The sequence below is a fragment of the Oryctolagus cuniculus genome, chromosome 1 (genome assembly GCF_964237555.1).
Source record: "Oryctolagus cuniculus chromosome 1, mOryCun1.1, whole genome shotgun sequence".
Classification (NCBI taxonomy): domain Eukaryota; kingdom Metazoa; phylum Chordata; class Mammalia; order Lagomorpha; family Leporidae; genus Oryctolagus; species Oryctolagus cuniculus.
Genome location: NC_091432.1, coordinates 112936288 through 112952958, shown reverse-complemented (window position 1 = coordinate 112952958; position 16671 = coordinate 112936288). Strand labels below are relative to the sequence as shown.

General features: G+C 38.8%; 1 protein-coding gene across 11 annotated transcripts in view; it reads right to left on the bottom strand.

Moving 5' to 3' along the window:
• ARHGEF12 (Rho guanine nucleotide exchange factor 12) overlaps positions 1-16671 on the bottom strand; it is a 162624-nt gene that overhangs the window by 32198 nt on the left and 113755 nt on the right. For 10 of the 11 annotated variants that reach the window (XM_017343044.3, XM_017343054.3, XM_008260587.4 and 7 more), the window contains 12 exons: positions 16352-16426; positions 12752-12844; positions 10815-10925; positions 10428-10526; positions 7626-7668; positions 7237-7342; positions 6672-6809; positions 6157-6189; positions 5723-5837; positions 4535-4640; positions 3038-3250; positions 283-415 (listed from right to left, as the gene is read on the bottom strand). In XM_017343044.3, the coding sequence (XP_017198533.1) occupies positions 283-415; positions 3038-3250; positions 4535-4640; positions 5723-5837; positions 6157-6189; positions 6672-6809; positions 7237-7342; positions 7626-7668; positions 10428-10526; positions 10815-10925; positions 12752-12844; positions 16352-16426 (1265 nt within the window). The remainder of the gene's footprint in view (positions 1-282; positions 416-3037; positions 3251-4534; positions 4641-5722; positions 5838-6156; positions 6190-6671; positions 6810-7236; positions 7343-7625; positions 7669-10427; positions 10527-10814; positions 10926-12751; positions 12845-16351; positions 16427-16671) is intronic. The other variant, XM_008260609.4, reaches the window with a different exon arrangement.

Below are 16671 nucleotides of genomic sequence, written 5' to 3'. Positions count from 1 at the left end.
AAGGTTCTTGCCAATGTGTCTGGGAGGCAGCAAATGATTGTACAAGTACTTGGGTTGCTACCACCCATGTTAGAAATCCAGATGCAGTTCCTGGCTCCTGCCTTCAGCCTGGTCCATCCTTGGCCATTGCAAGCATTTGAGGAATGAACCAGCAGATGGAAGATCTCCCTCTCTGTATTTCTCTGTGTGTGTGTCACTCTTTTGACTAAATAAATAAAACTTAAAACAAAAACAAAAACATTAGGTAATGCCCTAAACCTCTCAAGGGTATCATTGAATTACCTTTCTACTTCACATTCCTCCTCTTGCACTTGGTCTAATGGAGGAGGAGGAAAATCAGAGGCAGTATTGGGAGTACGAGGTGTACCATCCAAGGAGTCTCCAGATGCTGGTGTTTCTCCAACTGGCTTTGATCCTGAAAAGTCAGACAATTCAAGAATGCTAAATCTTAGGAAGATCACTGGTTACAAAACAAGAAAAGCTTCAACCTCATCTATAGCCACATTCTTATATAAATAATTACAGGTTAGCTAGAACCAAAAATTTCAAAATATAAAAAGTTTAAATGCACTAAAAATAGGAAAATTATTTTTTAAAGTAGCATCTTAAAAGTAAACATAAAACATGGCAATAATCTCAAAATTTCATAAGAGCTTATGATAAGGAGCAACCTTCTCCTCCCTTAGTCTTTTCTACCTCCAATATTAGCTCTTTTTCATGTTTTCAAATTTCAGTTATAATGTAGTCCAACTCTGGAGTAGCTGTTGCATGGGTCAGTATCATAACCATCAGGCTAGAACCACCTTCTGCCAGTCACCTGGAGGCTTTGTGTCTCCAGAGCTTCCGGGCCCCCACACATTTATTTCTTCTCTCTCTCTCTCTCTCACTCACTCACTTTTGCTCTCTTCTTTTTCTTTCTCTTGTCTCTTTCTCTTCCCCTCTTGCTTGCTTCCTCTCTTCTCTCTCTCTCTCTCCCCCTTTGCCTCTCCACAACTCTGCCTTTCAAATAAATAATCTTACTTATTTTTAAAGATTTTATTTATTTTATTTGAGGTAGAGTTACATACAGACAGTGAGAGAGAGAGACAGAGAGAAAGGTCTTCCTTTTTCCATTGGTTCACCCCCAATGGCGGCTACAGCCAGTGCACCGTGCTGATTCGAAGGCTGGAGCCAGGTGCTTCTCCTGGTCTCCCATGCGGGTGCAGGGCCCAAGGACTTGGGCCATCCTCCACTGCACTCCCGGGCCACAGCAGAGAGCTGGCCTGGAAGAGGAGCAACCGGAACAGAATCCGGTGCCCTGACCGGGACTAGAACCCGGTGTGCTGGCACCGCAGGTGGAAGATTAGCCTATTGAGCCATGGTGCCGGCCCACAAAGTTTCTAATATTCCTTCTGGCCAGAGTGCAGCCTAATTTCTCTCTCCTTGAGTGTGGGCCACATGTAGTGACTTAGTTCTAACCTGCAGAAGTGAGTGTGCACTCTGCAGAGACTAAGTCATAGAACACATCAAGGGGTGGGTATTTGGCCTAGTGGTCAGAATGCCACTCGAGATGCCTGTAGCTCATAAAAGAGTGTCTGGCTGTGACCCTTGGCTCTGGCTCCTAACTCCAGCTTCCCACTAATACGGACCCTGGGAGGCAGGATATGGCAACTGGGTCCCTGTCATCTACATGGGAGATCTGAATTGAGTTTCTGGCTCCTGGCTTCCCCAGCTGTTGTAATCATCTGGGAGCAGGTAGAAGCTCCTTCTGTCTTTTTGCCTTTCAAGTGAAAATAAGAAAGATATTGACATTTCCTTCTTGCTCTTATCTGGATCACTCTGGGGAATCTCTGCTATAATATCTTATTTGCTGCTAACATACCCCCTTCTTCTAGCTCCTTTCTCTTTATGATTTTTGTTTATTTCTAATCAATTATGCTTTTATATAATGAATCATGGGAGCCCTAAGATACCAATACATATAACTTAATCTGACATCATGAGAATTCCATTATTTAACCCAATCCTCAGACTTTTCCCCAATGTCACCCCACTTCCTTCTTAAATAAAAACCTGCTGATCCTGATGGCCACCTCTTCTACAACAGGTCTCTCAAATAGAGGATGATGGTTCTGCCAGACACTATACACTTCAAGGTGAAGATTGATGTCCTTTCTCAATATGACTTTCAGTCCATTTTTGTACTTTTTCTAAAAAAAAAATACTTCTCTACTGAGGCTCTCACTCTCTGGATGTTATTATATGTTCTCTTTATTCACACTAATCATTCAACAACACTAAGCCTTTGGCTGCAGGCTACATAGTTTTCCTCTCCATGCTAAAAATCATATTAGGTGGTCTCAAAATCATGTATATTAAGCTGTTCCAAATCCTGGCTCATTTGCTTCCTGACTGCTTTCAATCCTAGCACTCTGCTTTCTGCTGCCTCAGTGACCACTCTGATAATCTCATCCTTTGTGGTCACCAGACCCTGAACCACCTCCAGAACCAGTGATGCAGACAAATGTCCCCAGACAGCCCTTGGCAGAAAAAGGTTCCAACCTCTCATAGACAATCTCTCCTGCAAATTCAACTGCTTTCAGCTGGCTTCCTATTAGCAATAAGACAAAACAAAACCTCTAGAGCCTCAGATTTTTTAAAAGTCTTCTTTAGAACCCCTACATCTGCTCTAGCTACTAACCAGTCCTGTTAGTGTTTCTTTACCTCTTAATTGGATTTTGCACAATTTAAGTTTTTTGTCTGTGTGAATATCTACCCCATGAAACTAAGCTGCATACAGCAAACATTTGTGTATAGTTACTTCAGGCTAACATCCGTGACAAAGCTAGTGCTCAGTAAATATTTTTGTGACATGTCAAACTAGAAATCATTACTCAGCATAGACTATCACAGGTTGTAGAATATTAGAATCTTAAAACTCAATTAAACCAGGATTGAATCTTGATTAAAATGATCCACCAGGCTATTTAGATTTCAGTTGGTGTGCTTGTTAAACAACTCCGATAGCAAATTAAGGTGAACTGAAGTATGAACTTACCCATCTCATTCTCTTTTCCTCCTTCCTGGGAAAGAGCAGCCCCTGAAGCCACAGAGGACACAGAACCGGCAGGTGCATATCCAATGTCTGATCCTTCATTTGCTAACCCACTCTGGCGCAACTTAGTAGAGTCCTGAGGTTCAGGACTCACAGATAAGGGTGTGGATAAATGCTTAGGGTGGCGCACCTTCTGCAGTTCCATGGCTCTGCCAACTGAGCAGAAAGCAATGGTTAATAAACTGCTGCAAAACAGAAAGCAAGAAGATGATATAAAAGAATTTGGAAAATTTCTAGGACATAGTGGGAACCCCAAAATAGAAAAATGAAATATTATATAGTGCAAAGAATAGGCAAAGGCAAGGGTAAAGGGAAGGACAAGAGTAGGTAGAAGAGTAAGGTAAGGAGGCAGAAGGGATGAAGAGGGAAGAACAAGGCAGAAGATATGGGTAAGAGGGGGGAGGCAGGGGAGGAGGAGGTTCAAGAGAAAAGGAGATGTGGAGAGAAACAGTGGGCCAGGGGAGGAAATGATGAGAGACACAGAAAATTATGGAGCTGTATTCATCTGTAGGCATGAAAATCAAGCCTTTTTCTTTGCAAGCTCTTAGCAAGCCCTATCCCATTTCTTCCCCAACACTCAAAACTTCATCACCATAAATGCCTCAGAGAACATCCAGACTAATCCCTGTCCTGCTCATTGTCCTTGTTCACATCAATCATCACCCTCCAAAGGACTGCACAGCCTTTCCACCGCTGATCTAACTCCATCTCCCCAAATTCCTAAACATCTTCTGTACCCCCTGGAACTCATGAAACCCTCCAGCACCCCAAACACCTCTCTAAAGAGTTCCTTCACTTTCTCAGTGTTTCTCAACAAGCAGTACCACTGGCACAGAATTCCTCGCTAGATGGGTATTCAGTGTCACAGCATTACAATTCCCCTCCCATCCTGACCACACCAGCATTTTCACACGTGGCCCTGCCTGAGATGAGAACTACCACATGGCCTAGTCACCCTCCCGACAGCACACCATCCCTACTTCTCCTGCAGCATCTTTCTATGGTGGGCTGATCTCTCTCCACTGGATCTGGGAGGTGAAAGGAGATCAGAAAATAAAGCACAATGGAGAGATGGAGAAATTGTAGAAGAATGGAGACAGTAACATATGGATAAAGAGATTAAACCACATATGGTAGACAGAACAATGCATGCTGTGTCTTTTTCTGAACAAACACAGCTTGAGTGCACACAAAATCAGAAGAGGTGAGTAATTTGTGGAATTTACATCTGATAGAATAGTGCCAGTAAAGAGAAAATGCTTATGGAAAACATGGGTGGAATTCAATTCAGAAATAACACTGAGTGGAAACTAGAACAGTACAAGTTCAGAGAACTCATCTGAAGGACATCTTTCTTCAGCAATTCATTCTAGCCAAATGAGCCTCTGGTGTAAAGATGGCACAGAACAGTGGGACACAGGACTTCAAACTGCAACATACTTGCACTGTTGTCATGGCGACTCGGTCTCCTTGGAGGTCCCAGGATACTGGGGAATCCTCTTCGCTTTCCTTTTTCTTCGCCTTCTCTATCTTTCTTCATACTTTGCTGGAGTTGAAGTACAACAAAAAAGATAAGATACATCTAGCAAAGATTGCTTTTGCTGCTTTCAATCATAGAAGTGTGATTCTAATGGCCAGTTTAAATGAATTGGTTAAAAACATATGAAGGTGTGTGCATGTCTGTGTGTGCATACATGCACACACACATACACACACAGAGCACTTTCATTAAAGGCTGGCCTATAGTACTACATTGTGTCCACCTCAAGTTCAAGCCATCTTTTCAAACCCTTTGAAGATAACAATTTTGGAATATAAAAGATCAGTTCTAGAACACATTTACCAGGAGGCTGGTCTAAATCATTCATTCATCCATTCAAATTCATAATGTACAAAGGCACTGTGCTAATAGCTGAATACTGAAGAAGAACCATGCCCTCACAGTTTTACAATACTGCAAACATTAAAAAACAAAACAAAACAAAACAAAACAAAAACAAATAATTACATACTATAACAGGCACAGTTAAAAAAAAAAAATAACAACTAGGTATTAGGGCCAGCATTGTGGCATAATAGGCTAAGCCTCCACCTGCCATGCTGGCATCCCATATGAGCGCCAGTTCATGTCCAGGCTGGTCTTCTTTAGATCCAGCTCTCTGCTGATGGCCTAGGAAAGTAGTGGATGATGGCCCAAGTGTTTGGGCCCCTGCACCCGCGTGGGAGACCTAGAGGAAGCTCCTGGCTCCTGGCCAGGCCCCAGCTGTTGCAGCCATTTGGGGAGTCAATCATCAGATGGAAGACCTTTCTCTCCATCTCTCCCTCTGTCTGTAACTCTCTCTCTCAAAATAAATAAATAAAAAAATCTTTAAAAAAATGTATTAGGCACTAATAGTTGGCGATGGCAGTATGTAAATGGATATTTTCACTTTTCACATTGTCTGCTGACTAGCATACACGCCTGGACTTCTCTCCAGATTTTGAGTGTCTTGAGATCAGGGACTATATCCTATAACTTTTAGTATGCTGAGCACTGATTAGCTGATTAATTAAATTCTCAGGACAAAACACGGCAGCCACGTGTAAAGAAGCACCTAGACGTGAACACAGTTATTATTCCAGGCTTACTTTGATTTTTGGAAGGAATCCAATCCGACCCCGCTTGTGCTCTAAATTTCGAGGTTCTTTCACTTTTACTCCCAAATGCTTCATGTACATGAGAATAACATACTGCATTGTGGAACTGGAGGAGAAAAGTAAACAGAAAGAAAGAAAATAGTACTTCTGTAAGGGTGAGTCAGCAGAATAAAACTTCAAATGATTTGCAAAACCCCAATATTGGAATTTTTGAAATTAATCAAGCAGAAAAACCTTAAAAATCTATTCATTGACACAGAAAAGGATTCTACCCAGGATTCTAGAATCCTAGTCTAATAAAACAGAGGCCACCAGAGGGAGACCACAGTCTATATTTGTAAGTTAAAAGATATAAATTACAATTTAGAGTTGATGGGAAAAAACAGGCTCTTTTTTCTTAAAATTCTAGAAAAAAATTTTATTACCTCTTTTCTTCTTCTACAGCCTGAGCAGTCATCCTAAAAATACAAACATTTACAAATGAAATATTAAGTTTTAACAAGAGTTATTGAATGCATTCAACTGAAACAGAATAAAATAGACAAAATGCTTTTGGTTTTAGGTGACTCTAAGTCTCCATCACCCAGAATAAAATATCAAAGAATCCTAGTTCTCAAAGGAACTGCATCTTCTCACACTCGTATCTCCTATACATGCTTTGTAACAAATATTTCCAAAGCCTGTGAATTGAAACCAATGAAAACATTTACCTGTTTTATCAATGATTAGAAATTTTAGCTATTTATTTACCAACATCCAGAAAAGGAAACACAAGAACTTTATCTAAAATATCACAAATTCCAAAGTATCAATTATTTTTACAATATAAACATACAAAGCATACAAACCAGCAGCCTTTTAAAATCTGTTCAAAGGGTCCTTTAAGCATATTTAGCATCTCAGCAAAGAGGGCATTTCCACATATACTTCTATTACTTACAACACTTCTTCAATTTTGGCAACAATTTGTTCTGCACATGCCCGCTCCTTCTCCAAAATGATGCGGTCCTTGTCTCGCTCTGCATCAAGCTTAGTCAGTTCACTTTCAGCCAACGTCAGTCCCATGCTACGCTTCTGCCTGAAGGGAATAAAAGAAACTTTCTGAGGTGGCTGAGAGAAAAACTATCTTGCTCTGGAGATGTCCCATCAGTCTCCCCAGCTATGCATTTCTAGGAACAGGTAAAATGTCAGTTTTCTAATTATGGGCCCACGTGACCCAGGATATCAGAAGAAAAGCATTCTAGAGACAATCACACACAGAATACTTATCTTCAAGGATCACAGTCAGGACATAGCACTGAGCTCAAATCCTTGAAGTATACAGATGGGAATATGGACTCTCAGTTACGATCTTTTGGACTCTAGGTGGTCATTATATTTAAATAACAGGGATAAGACTATATGGTTTGTCTTGTGCTAAGGTAAGTATTTGATATGTAACATTTTCTTACACTAAAAATTAATCCAGAATGATCACATTGGGTTTTATTTACCACCAAGCTTACCGAAAATCTTCCAAGTGCCTTTGAACTTCGGGGTGGACTCTTTCTTGCATAGTCTGGATATAGTGGCGATGCAGATCCTCAGGTATAAGCTCTGGTCGTCTCTTTTCTGCATGAAAGAAGGCAATTATTTGATAAGACAGTATGTTCTAGGTAACCTATGACTGGCAACATTTCAATGCTACATGGTACAAATTTACTTGGAGTACACCAAAAACTTCAGTGCATGTCACATATTTCATCTCAGAATTTAGATTTCATTTACCCTAGATGTAGTATAGGCTCTCCTCCTGCTACCATTCAGGTCATCAACTAGTCATCATGGAACAGATAAACTGAGCTACATACCTACAGAGATGCAATTCTCTAAGACATTGATGCTCCAAACTCACCTAGATCCACAGATATTTCATCAGGAACCGAAACTTTCAGATTCTAAAACAAAATGCAAACAAGAGGTGAAACAGCACTAAAGAATTTCCAAGATATACACAAGCATTCACATAAAGTAGAGGGATATGGTTTAAATATCTATTCTTACAAACATATCTATGTACAAACCCAAAATCAACTTTCTTAAAAAAATTATTTATCTGAAAGTCAGAGTTACAGAGAGAGGAAGACATAGAGACAGAGATTTTCCATCTACTGGTTCACTCCCTAGATGGCCAGAAGGGCTGAAGCAGGGCCAAGCCAAAACCAGGAGCTTCTTTTGGGTCTCCCATGTAGCACCTGGGTCACCTGCTGCTTTCTCAGGTGCATTAATAGGGAGCTGGATTGGAAGTGGAACAACCAGGACACAAACTGGCACCCATATGGGATGCCAGTGTTGCAGGTGGCAGCTTTACCAGTTATGCCACAACACTGGCCTCAAAATCAACTTTCTTATACTTTTGAGCACAAGTATATAAACTACTTACAAAAGTTCATTTGTGGAGCCAGTGCTGTGGCATAGCAGGTAAAGCCACTGCCTGCAGCGCTGGCTTCCCACATGGGCACCAGTTGGAGGCCCGGTTGCTCCACTTCCAATCCAGCTCCCTGCTAATGTGCCTGGGAAAGCAGCCGAAGATGGTCCAAGTCCTTGGGCCCCTGTACCCACATGGCATACTCAGAGGAAGCTCCTGACTCCTGGTTTCAGATTGGCCCAGCTCTGGCCATTACAGCCCATTTGGAGAGTGAATCAGTGGATGGAAGACCTCTCTCTCTGGCTCTGCCTCTCTAACTCTGCCTTTCAAATAAATAAATCTTTTTAAAAAAATTCATTCATGTATGTGGGTATTATATGAAAGAAATATGACATGTAGCATAAAAGAACAATTAGCAAATTAATCAATGAGAATTCTTAACCCTTAATGGTGATATACATATAGAGATCATAACTAACAAAATATGAAGTTTTACTTAGCTTGGAGCTCTCTTAAGAAATGTGAAATTCAAACATGCTTGAATATACTATTAATTCATCATGAACATAAATTATCTTAATAAAAATCATGTGTAATATTTTAGACAATGGTAGTGCAATCAGATCCATAATTCAGTCAACAAATATTTGAGTAACCACTCTGTGCCAGAAATTATTCAATGCTGGCAACACAACAGTGAACAAATGGAAGTAAAATACCAGTCCTGGGAGCTTATTGAATTAAGAATACAGGATCAGGAATATAAAGAAAAATAAATAAATAAATAACATATAAGCTCTACAGATGAAAATAACACTGAAGTTACCACTTCTGTGGTAACTTTCTGTTACCACAGAAAGTAAAGGGGGTGGGATTTAAGTGGGTTGGTCAGGGAATGCCTCATTGATTAGATAACTGTATTTAGTAATGTGAAAGGATGCAGGCAATTTCATAAAGGAATACAAAGAAAATAGGGCAGAAGCTGAAGGGAGAAGCCAAAATGTTTGCGCATGTTTATTTTAAGGTAGTAGAAATAACAATGTTTGCATGCTAATGGGAATGATTCAGCAGAAAAAAAACAAAACAAAACAAAACAAAAGATATGGGAAGGTAACTAAAGGTATTTGAGTAAGTATGAAGATAACACAGTCTTATGTAAATGGAGGCAGAGTTGTTGCTGGATAAAGGATGGAAACTCCCCCCATAGCATCAAAGGAAATGGCAGAGACATGGCATGATGGGGGCAGGTGATGTTTCTGGTAGAAGCCCTCCTCTCTGTACCTCAAATGTCTCAGAGAAACAGCAAGATCATCATCTGAGGAAAGGTTAGGAGAGGAAGGGAGGGAGGTTTTATGAGAAAGTATGTATGAAGCAGGAACTCAGGAGAACACTCAACATGAAAGGACTAGGGTCTTGCAGCCTGAGTACCAGGAGGCATTAAGGGCAAACTGCTAGCTCCCCAAGGCAAGGCTAATAATAAAACATACTAGTTTAAAAACCTTGTTAGCATTTCTACTAGCAAATAAAACACTATTATCATTTATGTCAGTGTGAGTGAGATCTTTTCCATCACTTTTTAAATTTGTGCCTCTAACTTTCAAAATAAGCACTCATAATTCAATTATGCAAGTATCAGCCCTTAGATATATATAATATATATAGCCTATATATTTATGATATAAAATATATATGAATATATATCATTTTTTTAAAGATTTATTTTATTTCTTTGAAAGGCAGAGTTACAGAGAGGGGAAACAGAGTTAGAGAGATTTTCTGTTTGCTAGCTCATTCCCCAAATGGCTGCAATGGCCAGGGCTGGGCCAGGCTGAAGCCAGGACCCAGAAGCTTCATCTGGTTCTCCCATGTAGGTGCAGGAGCTCAAGCACCTGGGATAATCTTTCACTGCTTTCCCAGGCACATTAGCAGGGAGCTGAATCAGAATTGGAGCAGCAGCATTGCAGATGTCAACTTAACCTGTTATATCACAATGCTGGCCCATATAATCTCTTTTTCATTCCCGTATTCTAATTCTATACATACATACATATATACAAAATATATCCCAAATACGCATATATACATTTACATATATCTTAAAACCCACTGTTTTCATATGCCTAAAACTAACATAGAAATGATAAAAAGTCAAGAATAATCAATAATTGAGATATAGCACAGATGTCAGAAAGCACAACAGAGTCCATAAACAAGAGAGTAAAGATTGGAAGTAGGAAGACAGTAATTCAATGTACTAAAGCAAAGATTATAATTAACTTGGCAACTTACTGCAGATCGATCCAGGAAGAACTGATGAAACTCCAGGAAGATGCGACGAGTTTCCTTGGAATTGGTCTGTTTATACAAGTCTGAATAGAGATAACAGAGCTGTAGTGGAGAAACAAATGGAAAAGACAGAGTGAGAAATCAAAAGACATAATTTGCTACATCCTCATTATTTAGGAATATCTAGAACAGATATGTCAACATCAACAATGTAGTTATCACCGAGTCTTTAAAAATAAACTAGTAACATTTTATATTTCTTTTATAGCTATCCCTTTATGTTTGGAAAGCTGAAAGAAGTCTGTTCACTCCTCTTGTAGAGAGGAAACATTGTATGGTACATGAATCAGAAGAAGAACTCTGAACCAGCTAAATTGTAAAATATATTACCAATGTTGCAGGGTCAAACTGTGAAACTACATGGTGTAAAAAAACAGCCAAATGAGCAGGGCGAGATTTCAGCAGTTCAATGCTCTGGAAACAGCTGCACTGCCCATTAATCTAGAGGAAGAAATAATTATATATCAAAAACTCCAATACACAAATACAAAATGCAATGTATGCTCAACTCAACACAGCTATCAAATCTTCACTTTTATCTTCTTACATCAAATTAAGTATCCTAAAAATTTCACTAAGATGTATTAGTGACAAAGGCTATGGAAACTCTTCCTCTGAAAATCAATCCTCTCTTGGGAACAGGTTAGAAGACAAATCATCTTGGGAGAATGGAATTTAGGAGATGATTATCAAGGCTCAGATGTCCAATCAGTATTAGAAAAACAGTCTCAACATTTCCAAAACTATGGAAGGCTTTATGACCAACAACAAAATAACTGTTTTTCTTTTTCTTTTGGTCTAATTACAGAGATGGCAATGGGGAGTTCAGCTATATGATTTTAAGTGAGAAAACTCCTAGAATATTTGTATAATCCCTAAATATACTTAACATAGAAAACAGTAACCTGGGACCAGGACTGTGGTGCAGCCAGTTAAGCTGCTGCCTGATGCCAGGACCTCAAATGAGCAGTGGTTTGAGTCCCAGCTGCTCCACTTTCAATCCAGTTCCAAGGTAAAGCACTTGGGAAAGCAGTGGAAGATGCTGCCACCCCCATGGAAGACCCGGATGAAGCTCCTGGTCCTGGCTTGGTCCAGCCCCAGCAGCCGCTGCAGCCATTTGGGGAGTGAATCAACATATAGAAGATTTTCTCTCTCTCTTTCTCTATCTCACTCTAACTCTAACTCTTTCAAATACATAGATCTTTAAAAAATGAAAATAGTAAATTGACATCACAATTTCCATATAATTTCCCATTGAAATCTTTAATTTAGAGAAGAAAGATGTATCTAACAAGCAATGCCATTTGACATAGTATATGCCAGAAACAGTCACTTCCCAAAGCATTCATTCTAAAGGCCACCACTACCACACTGTCAAAACCAGGCAGACACTACAAGAAGCACAACCCAACATCTCCCGTGAACACTGCTAACAAAATTCTTCAGAAAAATAATAGCAAATTAAATTCAACAACATATAAAAGGGATAATACATCAAGACCAACTGGAATTAATTCCAGGAATGCAAGAGTAGTTCAACATTGTAATACCAATGTAATTTATCATATTAAGAGACTAAGAAAAGTCATATGATCATCTCATCCATTCAAAAAAATTCAACACATAGTCATGATAAAAATCTCTCAGTGAACTAAAAATATTCTTTAACCTAATGATCCTTAGCATAATAAAAAACATATGCAAAAACCCAAGAAAAATATTATACTTAATGAAGAGTGAATGGTTTTTCCCTAAAGTCAGGAATAAAGCAAGGATGCCTCTCTTGCCATTCCCAATTCAACCTCATACTGGTATTCCTACCTAGTACAAAAAGAAAGAAGATACACAGATCAGGAACAAGAAAATAAAAACTCTCACTCTTCATAGACAACATTGCTGTCTATGTAGAAAATTCCAAGAGTTATTTTTAAAAACTCCTTGAAATAAGTAGATTTAGCAAGATCACATAATTCAAGGATAAAATCAAGCTAAGCATATTCTTCTATGATCAATGAACAATTGTGGTTTGAAATAATTTAAAAGCTACTCTTCAATAACAGCTCTCTTACTCATCCAAATTAACTATTTAGGTGTAGTCAATGAACCTAACTTTTACTGGCTTTAAAAGAAAAATGTTTTCTATTGGTCGAAGCTAAAATAAGCTATTAACTCAAGGGGCAATTCAAATCCTCACAAATGTTCATTCTTTACAATAAATCAGAAATCTCAGAAAATTAGTAATTTATTTAGAAAAAAAATGTCCTCACCTGTTCATGTTCAGTTCCAAAATCATCATCTTCTGCTCCAATAATATGAGGTGTTATGCGGGTTGAGGGACTCCCGATAAGTGACTGAGTGTCCTGGCAGCATTCAAAGAAAAGGAACAGAAAATTATCTGGTGGTCAAAGCCACAGGAAGAATAAAGCCAAACCATCAAAAAGACATGATTCCCTTAAACATGGAATTTCTTTTTTTTCCCAACTTTTATTTAATAAATATAAATTTCCAAAGTACAACTTTTGGATTATAGTGGCTTTTCCCCACATAATCTCCCTCCCACTTGCAACCCTCCCATCCCCCGCTCCCTCTCCCATCCCATTCTTCATCAAGATTCATTTTCAATGATCTTTATATACAGAAGATCAACTTAGTATATACTAAGTAAAGATTTCAACAGACTGCACCAACACAGACACACAAAGTACAGAGTACTGTTTGAGTACTAGTTTTACTGTTAACTCACATAGTACAACACATTAAGGACAGAGATCCTACATGGGGAGTAGGTGCACAGTGACTCCTGTTGTTGATTTAACAATTGACACTCTTATTTATGACGTCAGTAATCACCCAAGGCTCTTGTCATGGACTGCCAAGGCTATGGAAGCCTCTTGAGTTCACAAACTCCGACCTTATTTAGACAAGGCCATAGTCAAAGTGGAAGTTCTCTCCTTCCTTCAGAGAAAGGTACTTCCTTCTTTGATGGCCTGTTCTTTCCACTGGGATCTCACTCACAGAGATCATTCATTTAGGTCATTTTTCTTGCCACAGTGTCTTGGCTTTCCATGCCTGTGAAACTCTCATGAGCTTTTTAGCCAGATCTGAATGCCTTAAAGGCTGATTCTGAGGCCAGAGTACTTTTTAGGACATCTGCCATTCTATGAGTCTGTGTATCCCGCTTCCCATAAACATGGGATTTCTTTCTGCTTATTTTCTTTGAAGTACTTTATTTTCAAAGTAATGGTTCTCAAATTTTCAAGGCCATGAAACACTTTAGCAGAGAAAACAATCCAAACATTATCAACTATTTCTTGGAGGTGGGGGAATCCTTCCTCTGGAAATAGTAAGTATTCTTTGCTCACCATACCCTTGATTATCTGATTCTAATCATTTTCTATATACATGTCATTAACTCATACAAACCTAGACTTTGTTACAGAAAAAGATAAAGTTGGCTTACATAGGTAGAGTAAACATTTTTAAAAAGTGGATGAAAACAGTAGAAAAGGAAAAATGAGAGCAATGACAGGACAAAGTTACCTTTGTTATCTTACTAGAGAGGTTAATGCTTCTGAGAAGTACTAATCAAAGATTTCCACTAATGACAAACAACTGAAAGCTGTCACAGAACTCTATTTTTGCATTTATAATTAATTTTCCTAAGTGTATAATGTGGGTTTCTCAATTTTGACACTGTTGGCACTTGGGCCACACAATTTGGGAGTCACCCTGTACAGTGTGAGATCTTTCGCAGCACCCTGATCTCTATCTACCGACTAGATGACAGTAGCAGCCTCCCAGTCATGACAATAGAAACTGTTTTTAGACATTGACAAATTATTATATCCCATGCGATATCTCATCCATTTTGTCAACTCATAAAAGTTAATTCTGGAGCCGGTGCTGTAGTGCAGTGGGTTAAAGCCCTGGCCTGAAGCGCTGGCATCCCATATGGGCGCTGGTTCTAGTCCCGGCTGCTCCTCTTCCAATCCAGCTCTCTGCTATGGCCTGGGAAAGCAGTGGAAGATAGCCCAAGTCCTTGGGCCCCTGCACCCACATGGAAGACCCAGAAGAAGCTCCTGGCTCCTGGCTTAGGATTGGCGCAGCTCTGGCCATTGTGGCCATCTGGGGAGTGAACCAGCGGATGGAAGACCTCTCTTTGTCTCTACTTCTCTCTGTAACTCTTCTTTCAAATAAATAAAATAAATTTAAAAAAATAGATTCAGTACAATAATAGCAATATAGGGGGATGAATGTATAATTTAATAAATATGAGATGTATAAAGACCATGAATATTAAAATCAAAGGTCACACAGGATTACAAGAAATAAAACATTTGGAAGACAGGAATTTGGCTTAAATCTGATGGCCACTGAACAGCAGTATCCAGAATTCAGCAAAGTAGGGAGAAGCTATAATGGCTTGGGAGTCATTTGCATAGTACGGTTGAAACTATATAAACAGACCCACAAGTTATAAACTAGGTAAATAATAAAATATATCTGGGGGCTGGTGTTGTGGTATAACAGGTTAAATTGCCACCTGTGATGCCGGCCATCCCATACGGTGCTGTTTAGAATCCTGGCTGCTCTACTTCCAATCCAGGCCCCTACTAATGTTCCTGAGAAAGCAGTGGGAAGATGGCTCGGGTCCTTGGACCCCAGCACCCATGTGGAAGACCTGGAAGAAGGTCATGGCTCCTAGTTCCAGCCTAGCTCTGCCCTGGCCATTGTGAGCATTTAGGGATTGAACCAACAGATAGAAGATCATGTGTGTGTGTGTGTGTGTGTGTGTACATGTCTCTGACTCCAAATAAATAAATTCATCTTTATATATGTAATTTTTCTTCCTTAAGTATGCTACAACACCAGGTATCCATTGCCTAAATTATATCTATCTTTACTAATCTTTTATTTTCTTTATTCACAGGACTTTAATAACTTTTTTTAAAAAAAGGAAATCAGGTGAAAGAACAGAAATTTGTTTAGAGCACTACTCTTACAATTTTTGATCTTATAACTGATCCAATGTCTCTGATTTTTCAATAGTCTTTGTGGTAGTAATAGTCAATATATCACAAAATGCTGTTAAATATTTTGCTATAAAACTTTAAACAAATCTAATTTTAAAACAGAATGTTAGAAGCACTCAATTAAGAAAAAGTAAGATCCAACAATTGCACATCTAGGAATAGAATCCAGAGAAGAACTGAAAAACTGAAAAACAAGAACTGAAAACAGAGCAGCAATATTTACAGTAGGCTTCAGGTAGAAGCAACCCAAGCGACCACTGACAGATGAGCAGATGAACAAAATGCAGTATACATCATAACAGTATTATTTAGTCTTAAAAAAGAAAGGAAATTCTGACACATACAACTTAGATGTACCTTAAAGGCATACCACATGAAATAAGCCAGTCACAAAAGGAGAAATATTATATAATTTCATCTAAACAAACACCTAAAGTAGTCAAAACTGCAAAATTTCAACGGGCTGGAGAGGAGAAAGAAACATGGACTTAGAATTTAATGGGTATCAAGTTTCAGCTGAGGAAAATGAAAAAATTTTGGAGATGGGTGGATATGATAGTGTGCGATCATGGGAATATACTTAGTAATGACACTATACCTTTCAAAATGGTCAAAACAGCAAACTTTGTTATGCATGTTTTACCACAACAAAATTGTGCTGAGCAACCTAGAAATGCTAAGTAATCAGGCAATATCTCACCATTTATTAATATCTTCATTAAGTTCCTTTTATAAATTTTAATTGTTTTCTGAAAGAGTTAAATACACAAACATAAGATCTGTCTTAAGGAGAAGAAAAGCTAAAGACAGAGCTATCATGGATGTCACACTCACACTGTCCTGAATTGCTTCATTTTTCTCTGTGTTTTCCTCTAGAGAAATCCTCTCTTTCAGGCCACTCCTGGGACTCTAATGAGAAAAGAAGAAGAAAAAAAAGATTTTCAGTTCATTTCAATAGGCTCACTGAAAGGAGAAAAGAAAAATAGTGTGAAAAAATAAGCTTCTAAATTTCACGTTGTATCTAAAACTACGAAGTATTTTTCATGTAATACCTGACTCTACTACTTTTTTCCTAGCTTTCTCAAGGCTCTTATGCTATTAGATTTTCAGTTTTGTGTTGACAAACATACTATCAACAAACAGTTTCACCTAAT